At 39.8% G+C, this 16,370-nt stretch overlaps 1 protein-coding gene across 1 annotated transcript in view; it reads left to right on the plus strand.

Annotated features, from left to right (window-relative positions):
- Positions 1 to 1,618: 1,618 nt before the first annotated feature.
- Positions 1,619 to 16,370, plus strand: part of EML1 (EMAP like 1) — a 55,529-nt gene continuing 40,777 nt past the window's right edge. The window contains exon 1 of the mRNA XM_015820354.1: positions 1,619 to 1,723. Coding sequence (XP_015675840.1) covers positions 1,654 to 1,723 — 70 coding nt within the window. The 5' untranslated portion in view covers positions 1,619 to 1,653. The remainder of the gene's footprint in view (positions 1,724 to 16,370) is intronic.

A 16,370-nucleotide genomic window follows, 5' to 3' on the forward strand; every position in this document is an offset into this window, starting at 1 on the left:
CCGTTTGTTCAGGCTTCTCGCCCCCGAGTCCTTATTTTGAAGGCGAGGGAGGGGCCGAAAGGAACATTCTTCCCACGACTGGGCGGGGCAGAGAGCTGTAGGCTGAGAAGGCGTCGTTTGCAGTCGCTAAAAACCGGAAAGGTTGTTTCTGCTTCTTATCAGGAAGATCAATGTACAGAAAAAATGATGTGTCAGGATTTATGACTGTTGGAATTTATGGTTTTTCTCAATGTATGGAGGCAGTAATTCCTGATAAGTGTTGGGAGGATGAAAAGGCATTCTGCACATGCTTGGCAGCCCCGTTTTTCTAATTACGCGTTCATATTTAGATGGAATCTCTTTGGCAGAATCTTCTGCGTTGCAGCACAGGCATGCAAGCAGCCCTGCGAGCAGCCTACTGTACTTCGTGTCCCAGGGATTGCCTATTCTTTACTGTTTTACTCGGGGGGAGGGAGCAGGAAGGAGCCCATTCCAGAGAATTCCCCCGCACATTCCCTCTTTTTAAAACTTCGCGTCGACTATTTTGATCCTTGCCCTTACCAGAGCGGTCTCCTTAAAGCGCGCCCTATTTGTGAATGCAACAGCCTTCGGCTCACCACCCGGGTAGTGCATGTACCAATCCTCTTAGCCGTGCTGTGGTGTCAAAGGTTCGAAGCGTGATTAAAGGCTGGGTGCCAGCGAGGTAACCTCTTATCTCCCTTGGAAGCCGCAGACATGCTTTATGCAATCACCCTTCCTGGGCTCCTGCTGAGCCCCCATAACCCTGCAGAAGCACTGATCAGCTATAGCTGCACGCACCGATCCTGGGCTTCTACCGAGCCCCCATAGCCCTGCAGAAGCGTGCTCAGATCCTGGGCTTCTGCCGAGCCCCCATAGCCCTGCAGAAGCGTGCGGCGATCCTGGGGCTTCTGCCGAGCCTCCAAAGCCCTGCAGAATTCCAAGGATGCTATTCGGCTCCCATAGTGCGGAGCAGTGAGCTTTGCTATTGCCTTCTGAAATAAATGGATGGCAACCTAAATTTGGAGCGAAACGCAGCCCGCTCGCCTCCCATTCAACGGCAGGGTAGGGAAACGTTTTTGTTGTTAGTTGCGAAGTCGTGTCCGACCCATCGCGATCCCATGGACAACGTTCCTCCAGGCCTTCCTGTCCTCTACCATCTTCTGGAGTCCATGGACCCCATGGACAGTACCAAAAGGGAAACGTGGTCCATCTTTTTTTTTGCAAGTCGCGAAGAGTAGCGTCGCCCTTCTCAACTTAGCTCTTTTAACAACAGGAGACTTTATTATGCCTAACTCCCCCCCCCCCAAGACTCCGAGAGGCAGCCCCATTCTCCCCCCTCCCCTCCCTCCTTCCAGCAGAGGAGAGAAGCGGCGGCGGCGGCGGCCCAAGCCACGGTGGAGTGAATGCGTTGTCATGGCAACTGGCAGAGGCAGGCGGCAGGCCGGCCCCAGCCCCAGCCGCCTCAGCTTTTCCTCCGCTTTTGCACTGTGTGGGTGAGAGGTCTGAGCGCCCGAAACAGCAGAAGAGCAGCCTGAGTTGACGAGAGCGGGTGGGGAAAGGAGGGAAGAGAGGCTGGAAGGAGTGATTTGGACTGGGGCTTGGGGGGGCGAGGATCCCAAGCGGACGCAAGAGGGGCGCGAAATTGGCTTCGGGATGATGGAGGACGGATTCTCCAGTTACAGCAGCCTCTATGACACTTCTTCGCTTCTGCAGTTCTGTAATGGTAAGGGAGGAAAGTAAGGCTAGGGAGCGTGCATGCGGGCCCGGAGGGAGAACCCGAGATCAAGGGCCGCTGGGGATGGGTTTGGGGCGGGTGGGCATCGCCCCGAGGTCGAGCGGCCGGGGCTTCGGTTTTGTGCGTGGCAAAAGATGGGTTGACTTGGCAAGTGGGATGGATGTGCCGGAGAAGCTGGCCCCCGCCAAGCTCCCAGCTTTCCTGCTTGGAGAAAGGATGAGGCCTTTTCAGGGCTTGCTTTCTGTCTTGCTCTTTAGTTTTAGGTTAAGGGGGAGAACAAGCATTGGCTTCACCAGCATGGTCTAATTCTGCCTGGCCGAAAGAAACGCTGGGTGTTTTAGTTAGCTTCACGAGAAGGCGAGGGAGAGCGCGAGAGCTGCCTGCCCGTGGAGACTCGCCCACTACAGGATTGCGTTGACGTATGTCTGATATAGAAGATCGTGAAGATTATGGAAAAGGAAGTAAAAAAAAAAACCCCCTCACCTTGTGTGTATGGAGGGAGGAAAGCAGTTTCTATTTCTGAGTTTAACTTCTAGGAACCGCCCCGCGATTAAATGCTGGGTTGATTGACGTGTTCTCTTGTTTCACAATCTTTAGTTCTAAATAAGCAAGGAAAGCATTCACAATTATAAAGAATATATGTATGTGTGTTTGTGAATCGTATTAATGGTAGTCTTTGAACTTTTATGCAATTCAGATGGTGAGTTTTGTTCCTTGGCATATTGCAGTGCATGGAAGATTTATGGTTTCTTGTACAGTTATTTTTAAAGTAAACAAAAGTCTTGAGATGGAAAATATGTTGGTTTCTAAGCTGTGTAGTTTCTGACTTTTTTCTTTGAAAATATATTAAACCAAATGGTGTTTGGGATGGTCGTGTAACAAAACACAGTTTAATTTACAGGAAACTTTTGCAATAAAAAATTAAGACAGAAGCCCTTCCTGTATTGGGACTAATTAGATAATTTATTAAGGTATGGATTGTCAGTTGGACTTAATAGGATCTTTTAAAAATGGAATTTAAAGAATTTGTAAACATCCTAACTCAGTATTGACTAATAGGAGTTAACATGTGAGCACATACAGCATATAAAAGTTTTGCTGTTAATTTAAAAAATCTTTGTGATTTAGAGTGCATGTTTCTTTGCCTGAAGAAATTATAATTCATAGATTACAGTGTAGTTCACATATTATTTATATTTGAGTTTACAAAAGTAACAACTATATAACATAGCGTATTTATGTTGGACTTTGTTAGACTCTATTTTTGGCAATGATAGAAAAAACAAAATTACTCTTTTAAATAAAATAAAGGTTGGGATTATTTAAAGCAATTTTTATACTGTGTTGTGGAAATTAAATATCTAGTTTGCATCTCTTTTTCATTGTTTGCTTTTCTGTTTAGACCTGTAGATATATTTAAAATCAGTAAAGTTAAGATGAATAAATTATAGTTTTGGATGGATAAAACTATATATCTATTGCTTTCAATATAAATTCATCTTTGCCTTTCCCCTGTGAATTTAAAGTTATCAGGACTACCTGAAGAAAGATGTTGTAGAACTGGACTCTCAGCTTGTTACCTTGGATAGATCAGCTGATAATATAACTTCTGTCTTATGAACAGGAGAAGTAGAGCTAAGGTTCTATAGAACTGGTTTAAAAGTAAGATTGTTTCTAAGTTATGTTAATACTTCAGAAGAATATTCTAGTTATAGAAAATGATGTGAGAGAAATTGAGTGCATATGAATATTTTATTATTTAAATGAAGGAAGCTTTTTGCAGAATAGTTGGGAAAACCTGGACCCCTCAGATATTGTAGAAGTACAAGGTTCCATCTTCTTTTAATATTGGCCATGTTGGTTAGATATCAGAGAGTCACAAATGCCCCTAGATATTGAGCAAATAAATGGAATGTTTGCATTCTATTCTCTTTAGGGGATTAATTCTACAATCAGGATTCTGCTATAATAAAGATCTTGCCTTGCTTTCTACTCTTGATGGTGCCATCTGATGAAGATTCATAAATTGTATCCTGGCTAATGAGAAGTTGATTTTTTTTCAGGTGTTCTGGCCACAAAGTCTTAGGATTTAGACTTATTTTGAAGTGAAAACAATTTTGAAAGTACTATATTTAGAATAAAATCTTCAGAAGTAATGTAGACTTGCAAAACATCTACAAGTTGTGGGCCTGATCCTTCTTAAGAGTACAACCCAAGCACAAAACTTAATCGTGATATTAAAAAGTATAGAAATCCCACAGCATAGTGGCCACGAAAATAAACAGGATTGGCCCCAACATCACCATCTGGAAACTTCCAGCCAGATAGGATAAGAATCTATGTAAGTCAGACATGAAAAACCACATACTTCTGAAAGCATTTTGTTGTCTTAGCTACAATTGGATGGGTTAGCATACTGCTTTAAGTCATAAACCCCAGTGCTTGGATCCATAAAGCTTGCTAAGCCAAACTGTGTCATGGCATAGACATTGTGAACCAGCTTGCTATGACTTATTCACCAGACCAGGATTAGGAAGTAATCACCTAGCAAAACATTTGACAAAGTATTCCATGTAGTGCTAATTTGCTAATTAGCAAAGATAGTTAAATATTTGCTGGATGCCATAACAAGCATATATATAGTAGGTGCTTTGTAAACCCATGAACTCTCAAAGAATGTTAATCAATGGTTTCTTATCAAATTGGACAGAAGCATCAAGTAGACTTCTACAAGGATCTGTTTTTCATATTTTTAATGACTTGGATAAACACATGGGAGAAAGCTTCTCCAATTTACAGCTGACTAAAATTGGGGGGGGGGATAACTAATAAACAGAGCCAGTTTGCTGTAATGGTTAAGATATCTGGCTAGAAATTAGGAGATCGCAAGTCCTGCATTAGACAAGAAGCCAGCTGGATGATCTTGGCCCAATCACTTTGTCTCAGCTCTAAGAAGGCAGGGGGAAGCTACTTCTGTAAAATATGCCACGAAAACTGCAGGAGCTAGTCTGGACAGTTACCAGGAATCAACACGGATTTGAAGACACGTATATGCGTTCAAACGTAAAATACAAAGCTATCTTGAAAGGTTAGAGAAATGAACAGAAAGTAACAAAATGAATTTTCACATAATCAATTTTTAGGCTTGTTCATTCATGACTTGGTAATGGACAAGCATGCAAACTTTGCATGTATTACCAAGACTCAGTTGGGCAAAGATGGCAATATCACCCTTTCTGAGGTATGTAATCTTAGGTTTTCGATCCTTCACCAGTTTTGACATCAGGAATATGGAATTGAAGGTAGCATTAAACTGTATATTGTATCAATGACTAGAGATTCGTCCTCCTGAGATAGCAAGGTACAGGTAGTCCTCGGCTTAACAAGAGTTCATTTAGTGATTGTTTGAAGTTACAACGGCACTGAAAAAAGTGACATATAACCATTTTTCACATTTACAAACTGTTGCAGCATCCCCATGGTCATGTGATCAAAATTCAGTCACTTGGCAACTGACTCATGACGGTTGCAGTGTTCTGGGATCATGTGATCACCTTTTGCAACTTTTTGACAAGCAAAATCAATGGGAAGCCAGAGTCACTAAAAAAACATGTTACTAAATTAACAATTAACAGTGATTGACTTAATTGTGGCAAGAACCATCATAAAATGGGCAAAATTTACAATTGTCTTGCTTAGCAACAAAAATTGTGGGCACAATTGTGATCGTAAGTCAAGGACAACCTGTATAAATATCTGTAAGTTAGAGAAACAAAGTTGGAATCTTTCTGGTGTATCAGTTGCCTGCTGTGTGGCAGAATCTGCTTAAGCTGCTTGATTTTGGAGGCCATGCAGAACTTTAAAATGCTCAGGGATCAGTTTGGGTATTATTCTGGTAACAATGGACTTTCTCAGACACTCTTGTGAGCTGATTTTCAGGATCCATCCATCCAGACTTCAACATGTGCACCTGCTTGTCAATCAAATTTATATTTATAACATCAAATATCAGAACATACTTTGACAATTTTATTAAAAATTACAAGTGCAGCAATAAAAACTCATACAAACTAAAAAAATAAAAATAGAAATAAAACAGTAATGAAAGAAAAATAGTGTAGTAAAGAAAAACAAGAGGAATATATATATAAAAGAAATATAAAAAAAGAAATTTTATTCCCCTATCACAAGTATAAACAATTTTAATAACTTAATACTTTATCTTAAAAATACTACAAATGATCTCTTCTATCCCATCTCTTATCTATAAGCAAATCTTTAAAACCTCATCATTTTGATCTAAGAAACTGGCAAAATTCCATTAAAGGTTACCAGAAATAACAGGATATCTATTTGAACCTTGATCAATTAAACCAGCTTTATATTCCGTCCCTTTACTTCTAACAATCTTAATATTTTGTTCTTTAAATACTGTCCTAGAACTTGATTTTTTTTCTTTCTTTTTTGTTCCTTCTCACAGAATTCTTCAAATCTTTAACAAGCCTCTTTTGCAAATCCAATATAGGAAGATAGCCCAGGTCACACTCTTGGTTTGTTATTTGTATATCCCTTTTAATGATTAAGACATCAACTGGTTTGTTTTGTATGTTCTCATAAGGTACAACTGTCTGAAGTAGTTGTAGGCAATCTGAAATCTTCTCCTTGTCCAGAAAGAAATTACAAAGAGCCTATCTACTCACTAACTCTTCATTCTGCTGTAGTCATTATTCTGCATTTTTGTATGGAGTTGTCTTTTATTTCTTGCCTGGAATATGTGAACATCTTAATTTCTTTTTGGGTCCTGCAAAACTAGTTGTAAATGTGGCACTTAGCTTAAGCAAATATACAGAAAGTGTTTCCCTGCTCCTGCCACTGCATTTGAATCACTGTATAACTCTAATTGTTGCCTTCAACAATTAACTATTTTCCTGCCTGCAAAGTAATGCTTATCTTGAACTCAGCACGCATAATTTAGTGTAATGTGAGACTATACTAAATCCCACTTTTGGAGTAGCAAGAACATTATGATGAGGTGGCAAATTATTATGGCTATCAGAATTTTGATCTTCAAATTCTCTCCACCCTGCACTACAGTGACATGCTCTCAGGCTGTGCTGTCTGCCTCCATCTTTGGAGATCTTCTTTTCACCCAGGGAACTCTTTGGTAGTCTCCTTGAATGTTTTCAGCAGCCAAAATTTCCAAAATGTCTTTTTATTTTATTGTTTTTTCTTGTGTAAGCCACTTGGAGTCATCAAGGAGTCAGGCAACCTAAAAAATTGATGGAAGACAGACAGACAGACAGGCCTTCTGCCTCAGATTACCTCTCATCGGCCGATACGCTCCCACAGAGAGGGTCTCCTCAGGGTGCCGTCAGCCAGACAGTGCCGGCTGGCGACCCCCAGGGGGAGGGCCTTCTCGGTTGGAGCCCCCACCCTATGGAACGAACTACCCCCAGAGATCCGGGTGATTCCGGATCTCCCCTCCTTCCGCCACGCCCTCAAGACATGGCTATTTAAGCTAGCAGGACTGGCCTAAGGGTTATCTTAAATTTGGTTTTAAAATAATTTTAAAAAAAGAAATGGCCAATTAATTTAATATTCTATTTTAATTACATTTTAAATTTAGTATTTTGTATTATGTACCTGTTTTAGATGGCTGTAAGCCGCCCTGAGTCCGCTGGGAGAAGGGTGGGGTATAAATTTGATAAATAAATAAAAATAAATAAATAAAATAAATATCCCACTTAGTTTGCCAGCGATCATATTCTTCCCAACTCCAACAGTAGATTTTTCTTTTTAATCTATTTGATCTTTTGTTGACCAACTTGCCTTTAGAGTACTGTGCACATGAGAAACCTTACCAACTCCAGCTCAATGCTTTGTTCGATTATTTTATTTCCTTTATCTGTCTGGGAGATCATGTAACATGCAAACAGGGCTTAGCTGCTCCATTCTGTCACAGACTTAATCCAGGTAATTTGAGGCCCAATCTGTGAACTGGACATACAGGAAAGCTCACCCTTGCCTCTTTGCAATCACATAATTAGATATCCAAGGCATAACCACCAGCCATCGTTAGATGACTCCTTAGTCCAGCTGAGACTGACTGCTGCCCATGATCTCCCTGGGTTAAATTAGGCTGATTAAACTGATTCACTTCAGGGATGGGGACAAGATGGTTATTAAAATATTAATATAAGGGTCTTAAATGTTTTATTTTAACCCTGTGAAGTATGTTTTCATTATTTTTAATCATAATATAGGGAATATAAACAGGAATAGGAGCTTGGGAAAGGAGAAAATCAAAGAAAAAATAATATGAAAATTAAGCTGGATCCTGGCGCTGATCCTGGCGCTTCCACTGAGCCCTGACAGCCCTGCAGTTCCAGCCATCTCTCGCTCAGGCTTGTGCGGTGCTGCCACCGGTTCAGCTCATTCCCCTCCCCTGCTACCACTTTTCTAGGATGGTTGCATACCACCTGCCAGGTGCCAATGTACCACAGGTGGTACCCGTACCATTGGTTGAAAAGCCCTGTTCTAAACAACTTACATTATAAACAATGTAGATCAGCTTACAAAGATCTAATGTGTTATTGAGTATTCAATCTTAATGTTTCTAATCTAATAATTTTCTAGTAGTAAATTGGGACAGTGAAGAATTAAAAGCATTTGAGGAGGTGTCTAATTAGAGACTGAGGAAGAAGTTAAGAGTAGAAATATCTTGCTCTGAGCCTAATATGGATTTAGTAGCAAAGCTTTCTTGCTGGCAGTGCATAATTTCAGTTTATCAACAATTACTGTCAACTAACACCAAGTTACAGGAATCAAAATGATGTGAGAGAACTTGAGTGCATATGAATATTTTATGATCTAAATGAAGGAAGCTTTTCGCAGAATAGTTGGGAAAACTTGGGCCCCTCATATATTGTAGAAGTACAACTTCTACCTTCTTTCACTATTGGCCATGTTGGTTAGTCTTGGAACAGCGTTAATAAAAACAGAGAGGAATGCTCTAAGGCAGGCATGTCAAACTCGTGACATCGCGTGACACATCGCGACTTTCCCCCTATTGCCGGCAATGGGGTAGGCACGGTTTCACCATGACACATCTGGCCTGTGGGCCGGCAGTTTGACATGCATGCTCTAAGGAATTATATTAAACAACAACTAGTTAACCCTTATAATGTAGGGAGACCCAGGATGGGGTGTGGGGAGGGAAGGAATAACCAGGGTGAATGTTGCAGTGCCACTGCAGTTGTTTGTAAGGGTGAACGACTGCCGTGGTGCCGCAATATTCGTAATTTTGGAATTTGCTCATAACCACTAGCGGGTGCTTATCGTGTAACTTCAAACATTCACTAAGGGAACGCTCGCAACTTGGGGATTACCTGTATTAATCAGTTAATATTTCATATTTTTTCATCCATTGTTGCCCAATTCACTTTTTCTTTCTCTTCTCTCTCCTGGCTTCTTTAGATTGTGTTTTTAATAAAGCCCCATTCTTCAGAAAAGCTGTTCAATTTCTGTATATATGTATGTAGGAAAGAAGATACATAGAGTAGCATAGAGATGAGTTTAACTGATGTAATAAATAATTGTGTTCATATTTGTTTTTCTAAATGAAAATTGAAAAAAATTTAAAATAAGATTACCTAAAGCAGTGGTGGCGAACCTATGGCACGCGTGCCAGAGGCAGCACTCAGAGCCCTCTCTGTGGGCACGCGTGCCATGCCCTGGAGATGGCAACCATCCTCTTCAACCAGCTGCCAGCTAACTCACTGAGGTCCCACATGGCCGGATGCATCCCAGCATCCATGTGCTCGCTGGCCTCTGTGTGCGGGGGCTGAAGGTGTCAGGCAGCAGCTGCCCCAGCCCCTGCCTCGCCTTGCCCTGCGACAGTGGCACCCCCATCCTGCCTCACCCCACAGGACGAGCCTCCTGCCCACCGCCCCACCCGCCAGAGACCCCCTGGATCTCCCCCAACCCTGCCTGGCCCCCACAGGTGTCCCTCCCCAGGAGCAACATTGAGCTGGCCACACCCACCCATCTGCCATGACCACCATAGCCACACCCAGCGGGCCACGCCCACCTGGCGGAACAATGCCCACCCGGCGATACATAAGTGGGATTTGGGTTGCAGTTTCGGCACTCGGTCTCTAAAAGGTTCGTCATCACTGACCTAAAGCTTAGATGTTCACCAAGTTTTCCAAGTTTTTCACCATGCTTCAACTCACACCTCAGAAATCAAGTTCATGAAGTGTTGCTAATTCTTTTCTTTTGTCCAGATTTTATGACTTCCAGTGCCTTGTAGCTTTCTGATCCAACTAGATAATACAGATCAGTTATTCTGGAAAATGTTAAGCCCTATCGCTTTAAAGATTGAGAACTGAATTTTTTTTAATTAACAATAATTAACCACATATATATTCTCATGGATCATTAATAATCAAACCTAAAATTATAAAGAAATACTAAGTGTACATTAAAATATAATTAAGTCTACAAAGTTTAACTACAGTATAATTATAGGATACGTAATACTTATCAACTATGTATATTTAAAAGAGGGAAGAAAGTGAAATAATACATAATATAGTGCAATCAATATTTAAATAGTTCCTTGAATATCAGAAAAAATGTGATTCTTAGTAAGGATCCAATCCTTTAATTTGGGATTCTGAATGTTATTTTATTCATAACTGAATTTCTTTTCAACTACATTCCATAATGAGACATTTCTGTATCTTATACTTACACATCTGCTATATGCTATTACCCCTTTGCACAAGTTTTATTATTAGAAAACTACAAAAAACCCTTTCAATGTAATTGTCAACTTTACAATGAGCATGGCTGCCACCATTTTTTCTTCTCATTCTAGTTTGCCACATAGAACGGAGGGAGGGGGATTGCCCTAGTGCTTCGTTAGTCAAAATAATCTTTTGTCCCGTGGGAACCAAGATCATCGGCTGCTCCCATGACAAGGGAATGGATGTTGCACAAAAAGGCCCACCAAATGAAAATATTGGGGAACGTAGTTACTTGCATAGTTTTGTGGGTGGGACATTATACTTTGTAATTGGGTAATTGTTACTTGTGTATTCAGAGTTGGTTTCACTTTTGACTGTGCCAATACTTTGTAACTGTAAGTAATAAACATGTTCTTTGAGAAATTTTTAAACCTCGGAGTTCTGCTTTATTCACCTCTGTCTGTCGGAACCATGACAGTAATGTTATCTATAAATATAAATGAAAACAAAAACAAATAAAATTAATAAATATTAAAATAGGTTAACATAATATACTAATGCAGACATGTCAAACCTGCGACGTCACGTGATGTCGCGCAATGTATCAGGACTTTTTGCCATTGCCGGCAATAGGGTGGGTGCGGCTTCCGGATGATGCGTCTGGCCCGCGCGCCGGCAGTTTGACACCCCCGTACTAATGAGTTATAACATTCTTTCAATGGAGACAAAATTGTCAATTATATTAATAAGAAATTGATAAGGAGAAAACACTTTCTGATTCTCAGCATTCATTTCATTACAATATTCATATGTGGATGCTTTTTGTACAGTATGGTGTTTTTATCATACAAAGTCATGCTTGATATGATATATCCTAATGCATGAAACAAAAGGTTAAGCATTTTAATATTTATCTTATAATTCTAAGGTTGGAAAGGACCTTGGATGCCTTCTAATCCACTCTCTGCCTAGGAATTTGCATACAAGTACCAACCCAAATAAATGGCTCTCCATCCTTTGCTTGGAAACCTTCACTGATAGAGTCCCCAAGACTCCTGGAAGCAAACTTTAATCTTTCTCTTTAAAAATAAGAGGATTTAGAAGTACTTGCATTGGCATTCGCTATTTATATGCAATTTTGTTTCTTGGGGTCAAATTAGATGTAGTGCTTTATATATCATAAAATTGTGTTGTATTGTGTTTTACACACAGTAGTGGCCCAGCAAGAACTGATTTTTCACTAGAATAATAAGGCATTATACAAAAATATGTTTGCTACTTCCCACTTCCCAGACACTTATCACTGTCTCCCCAAAAACTTGACTTTCACTGGTGCCATGGAAGTGGAAAGCAACTTAACTAGCAGTTAACTAGCAGTTTTCTTCCTCAAAACCTTATCAATGAACAGTGACCAAATTCTGTACCAGTCTTAATGAGATAAATATATCTTAAGCCAAACTCAGCTTTGATGCGATGCAACCTACACATTTTTCTTGGCAATAGTACAGAACTGCCATTGTGTTATTCAGAAATATTTAGTAAGGATGTACAAGAGTTCTTCAAAAAGTGGAATCTACTATTTGTGAATCTTCAGATATTTTTTCTGAGAAAAGGCAATGCTACTTTAAGGAGTTGCAAACATGCGCAACGTTCAAACTGTCAAGTACTTTTCCAGAATTAAATGCCAAGAGCTATGCAGTCCTAAGGTTTAGCCATTAGCCCTAGAATCTTGGTAATTTCTCATTCAGATACTATCCAGGTACATTTCTGATTTATTTCTGAACACAAAGTTTGTCAGGTTCACTCACTTGTTGGGACTGATAGTGATACAGAAGTTAGTTTTTAAAAGTTTGCCTTGATTTTAAGTTTCTGATAGTTAATTTGTATTTTCTGTGTGCTGCATTTTAATGATTGCAAGCTGCTTTCAGTATTTAAACTTAGTGCAAAAAATAAATCAAATGCACTCACAAATGTGCTGCTTCAAATAATATGACTATGTATGACATTAGAATGGCAGTTTATCTTTCTCAAAAATAAAATAATTCAAAAAGAAACTTGGAATAAAGTTTTTCCAAATCAAACATTTTTATCTCATATTGTTATAATTCTTTTCAAATTCCTGTTTCTTCAATTATCTATTTGCTCAAAAGATATTTCTGACCACTGAAATCCCATATAGTTATTTTAAAAAAAATTAATTTGGTTACTGCAATCATATTTTATGGTAAAAAAGCAAGGTTACTGGAAAAACANAGGCAAAGTTTCCACATGCACCAACAAAATGCACGTAATACATTTTACGTTGTTTTTCAAAGTCATAGTGTTGACACTTCTGAAGACATTATTTACCCAAGAAAATCTTCATCTTGTATTTATAAAGGCACACACTTCATCTACATTCTATATTTACTCTAAGAAAATAGTGCATCTGATTATTTTAAAACTTTTTGCAGTCATATTCACTGAGAAGCACAGGTCATCTCTTTGTGAGGAACAACATTTTATTTAGGTACCTCCAGGCTGAAGGTTCCAAGTGCTATCAATCAAAAGTACCATCCAGCAATTCCTTTTTTCCCTTTTTAACAAATTTCCTCCGTATTGTGACGTTTTTTGCCTTTGTGAAGCCAGGGTGGACGTGGCCTACGAGTGAAGCATCTGGCCTGTGGGCCACCAGTTTAACACCACTGCTCTATCCCCATGTTAAAAAAAAAGCAGCAGCAATGGACAAATCCTGGAAGTTTCCAAATAGAAGAAGGTGACTGGACTGCTGTAAAATTCTGTGAATCAGACAAAGGATGAAAAAAAAAAGCATAATAAAGGTTTCAAGGGGCGGCCTTACTTTCCCATAGCAGTGTGATCATCGATATACTGCATATTCTTCATTGCCTGTGGAAGATACACAATCATAAGTTACACCAACAACTCACTTACAAAAAAGATTTGTTGCCTTTTTCTGGACTTTGCTATCTTTTGCCACCTTTGCACCATCCAACAAAATTTCACAAACTTTAGCAAGGGTTATATGCCTTCTGTTAAACCGAGGGGTGGATAATTCACAATTTATGGTTTGCATGCATTTCCCATTACTCCCATTTATGTCCTATCACCAGTTTAAGAGGCAAATTATAGAACTTAATAAAAATGGAATCAGAATAAGACAAAACTAAAATAGGTTAAAGGCTTGGTGAAAAAGATACATTTTTTTTACTATTTTTCTAAACACCAGGACAGTGGAAACTAAGTGTACTTCCTTAGCTTGGGGTCACACAGGAGAAGATATGCTCCCATATACTAGATATGGGACATCTTCAAAATGCCCTGTCTTGCTGATCTAAGTAAGTGGATTGGTTTATAGCAGAGGAAATGGTTCCTCTGAAAGTCAGGTCTACACCAGTTACAGCTTTAAAGGTCAAACCAGGATCTAAATTATGTCTAATAGGCAATTGGCAACACCTGCCAATCTTTCAAAACAGGCATTATGTGGTCCTATATCCTGACCTCAGCTGTCTAAATGCTACATTTTGCATCAGTTGAATGTGCAGCATGTTGCACCAGTGAAGAGGGCATGGATAAACATTGCAAAATGTCAACTGGCTCAAGAATAAACACAGCTGGTATGCACTAGTCATACTTGTGCAAATGTATTTCTTGCCATCACCATCACTTGCAAATCTAATGATAGCTGGGAATCAAGAAATACTCCCAAGCTGCACATCTGCTCTTTTGAAGAAATGGCAACCTCCCTAAAACAGGTTTCACCTCAGTCTCCAAATCTAACTTCCTTTTCCCAGCCAACCACCAACCTGTTCCCATTTACCTGCGCTACAGTCAGTTGCCGTCTCCCACCCTCCCTCTCCCTGACAATTAGTACTTCTATAATATTTGCTCCAAGAATATGTTCTGTTCCCATTGTCCTTATCTCACAACACCCTGTCATAATTTAGTTAGGACCTGCAGTACATTACAACTGATCCACCCTGTTAGAATACCAGCTCTACCCCAACACTTGGATAAGAAAACAACAGGGTGGGTTAGCTCACCACTCCAGGGCAGTATCCCTTTTACACTTGGGAAGCAGATTGTATCATCTTTAAGCAGAGGCATTCCACCTTTAAGATAAGATAAGATAACCTTTATTGTCATTTTTTTACTGTGGGCACAATGGCACACATCAAAAATGAAATTTAGTTGCCCACTCTCAAAGTGAAACACATACATGACACACACCTAAACATACTATATACAACATATGTACAGACCCACACCCCTACATATACATAACAAATACAGTAAATATTAAATACTGTCCATCTTGAATATCAGTCTGATCCTATAAAGCAGGGGTCCCAACCCCTGGTCCGTGGACTGGTACCGGGCCACAGCATGCCAACAACCGATCCGTACAAACAAGCAAAGTCCCATCCATGGGATGCAGGCAGCACACAAAACCACGCACTCTCCGGTCCATGGAAAAACTTTTCTCCATGGAACTGGTCCCTGGTACCCAAAAGGTTGGGGGTCTCTGCTGTAAAGGGCAGGGACAGCTTTTGTCTTTGTAGCTCTTTGTTCAGCGGGTGCTGATGTAGCTTCTGGAAACAGAATGTTACTTGATCCTTTGCAAGCTTTTATAGTCTCACTGCTAATTGTGCTCACTGTTTCTTTCACTACTTATTTCTTCCTCTTTACTCATTTTACTGCTCTTTTACATAACTTGCTTATGAAATCCTGGGACTTTCCTTTTCATTTTTTTTTAAGTCTCCAGCTATATCTTATTCTGTTCAGCCCTCCAGAGTAACATTTATTTGTACATTTTTCTTTTCTTACTTAGTTCACCAGATGTCTTTAACAGACATCTAGAAGGCTCTGCTACTCTTTATCCATGTAAGATTTCTTCTTATCTATCTTCTCCTTTCTGCAAAATGCCCCTAAGTTTCAAAAATCTTGAGCCTTCTCCTAGTTCCATCTCGCTAGTTTTTTGGCCTGTCTTGAACTTTTTTCTCTAAAAAGCTTATCACTGATTTCTTTTGTGTTGTCCATTTGAATCACAGTTCTATACTATAACAGTTCTCGTTCTGAGACATCTTAAATTACACATATTTGTGGAATCACCAGTCCCATCAAATATGTTCTGTGGTTTTTACCTCCATCTTCCAACCAGACAATGTTATTTTTAACTTGGCATTTGTAGGAATTTGGTTTCATAAGATTCACTGTGCAGTACATTAGAATTGTAGCAAATTGCAAAAAGAGCAGCAAGTGTAAGCCATGTTCTACATACTGTGAAGTTAATCACAAAAATATTTTTTATGAAGTTCAGTCTAGCCATACTTTTCCTAATTCACTGGTGTACTCCCAAGATAACTAGTTGTAACATAATAAGAAAACCAGAGATTGTGCCAACGTTTCAAGATATACCATATGCATTCATATATATAGATAGAATTTGCTGCGTCAACAGACAGTTGTTTTCAGGTTTACAGGAAACTTAATGATTACCTTGTAAATGCCTGTCTCCTCGAGACATTAGAATCAAATACCCAGATCTTTATGCTGTACAAAGAGACTTTAATAAACAACCTACTTTTTTCTTCCTTCTAAAATGAAGTGTCTAATTTAGGGCTGGGGCTTGAATTTTAGAGTTTGAACCAAAAGTAGCTCCAAAGTCAAAGTCATCAATTTCAATCCATACGGCGAAGGTTGTTGAGAGTGTGGTTGCACGGCAGTTCCCTCGGCACCTGGATGAAGCAATCTATCTAGACCCATACCAGTCGGGCTTCAGGCCGGGACACAGCACGGAAACGGCATTGGTCGCGTTGGTTAACGATCTCTGGAGGGCCCGGGACAGAGGTTACTCCTCTGTCCTTGTTCTTTTGGACCTCTCAGCG

The sequence above is a fragment of the Protobothrops mucrosquamatus genome, unplaced genomic scaffold (genome assembly GCF_001527695.2).
Source record: "Protobothrops mucrosquamatus isolate PMUCROS unplaced genomic scaffold, P.Mucros_1.0 scaffold_154, whole genome shotgun sequence".
NCBI lineage: Eukaryota > Metazoa > Chordata > Lepidosauria > Squamata > Viperidae > Protobothrops > Protobothrops mucrosquamatus.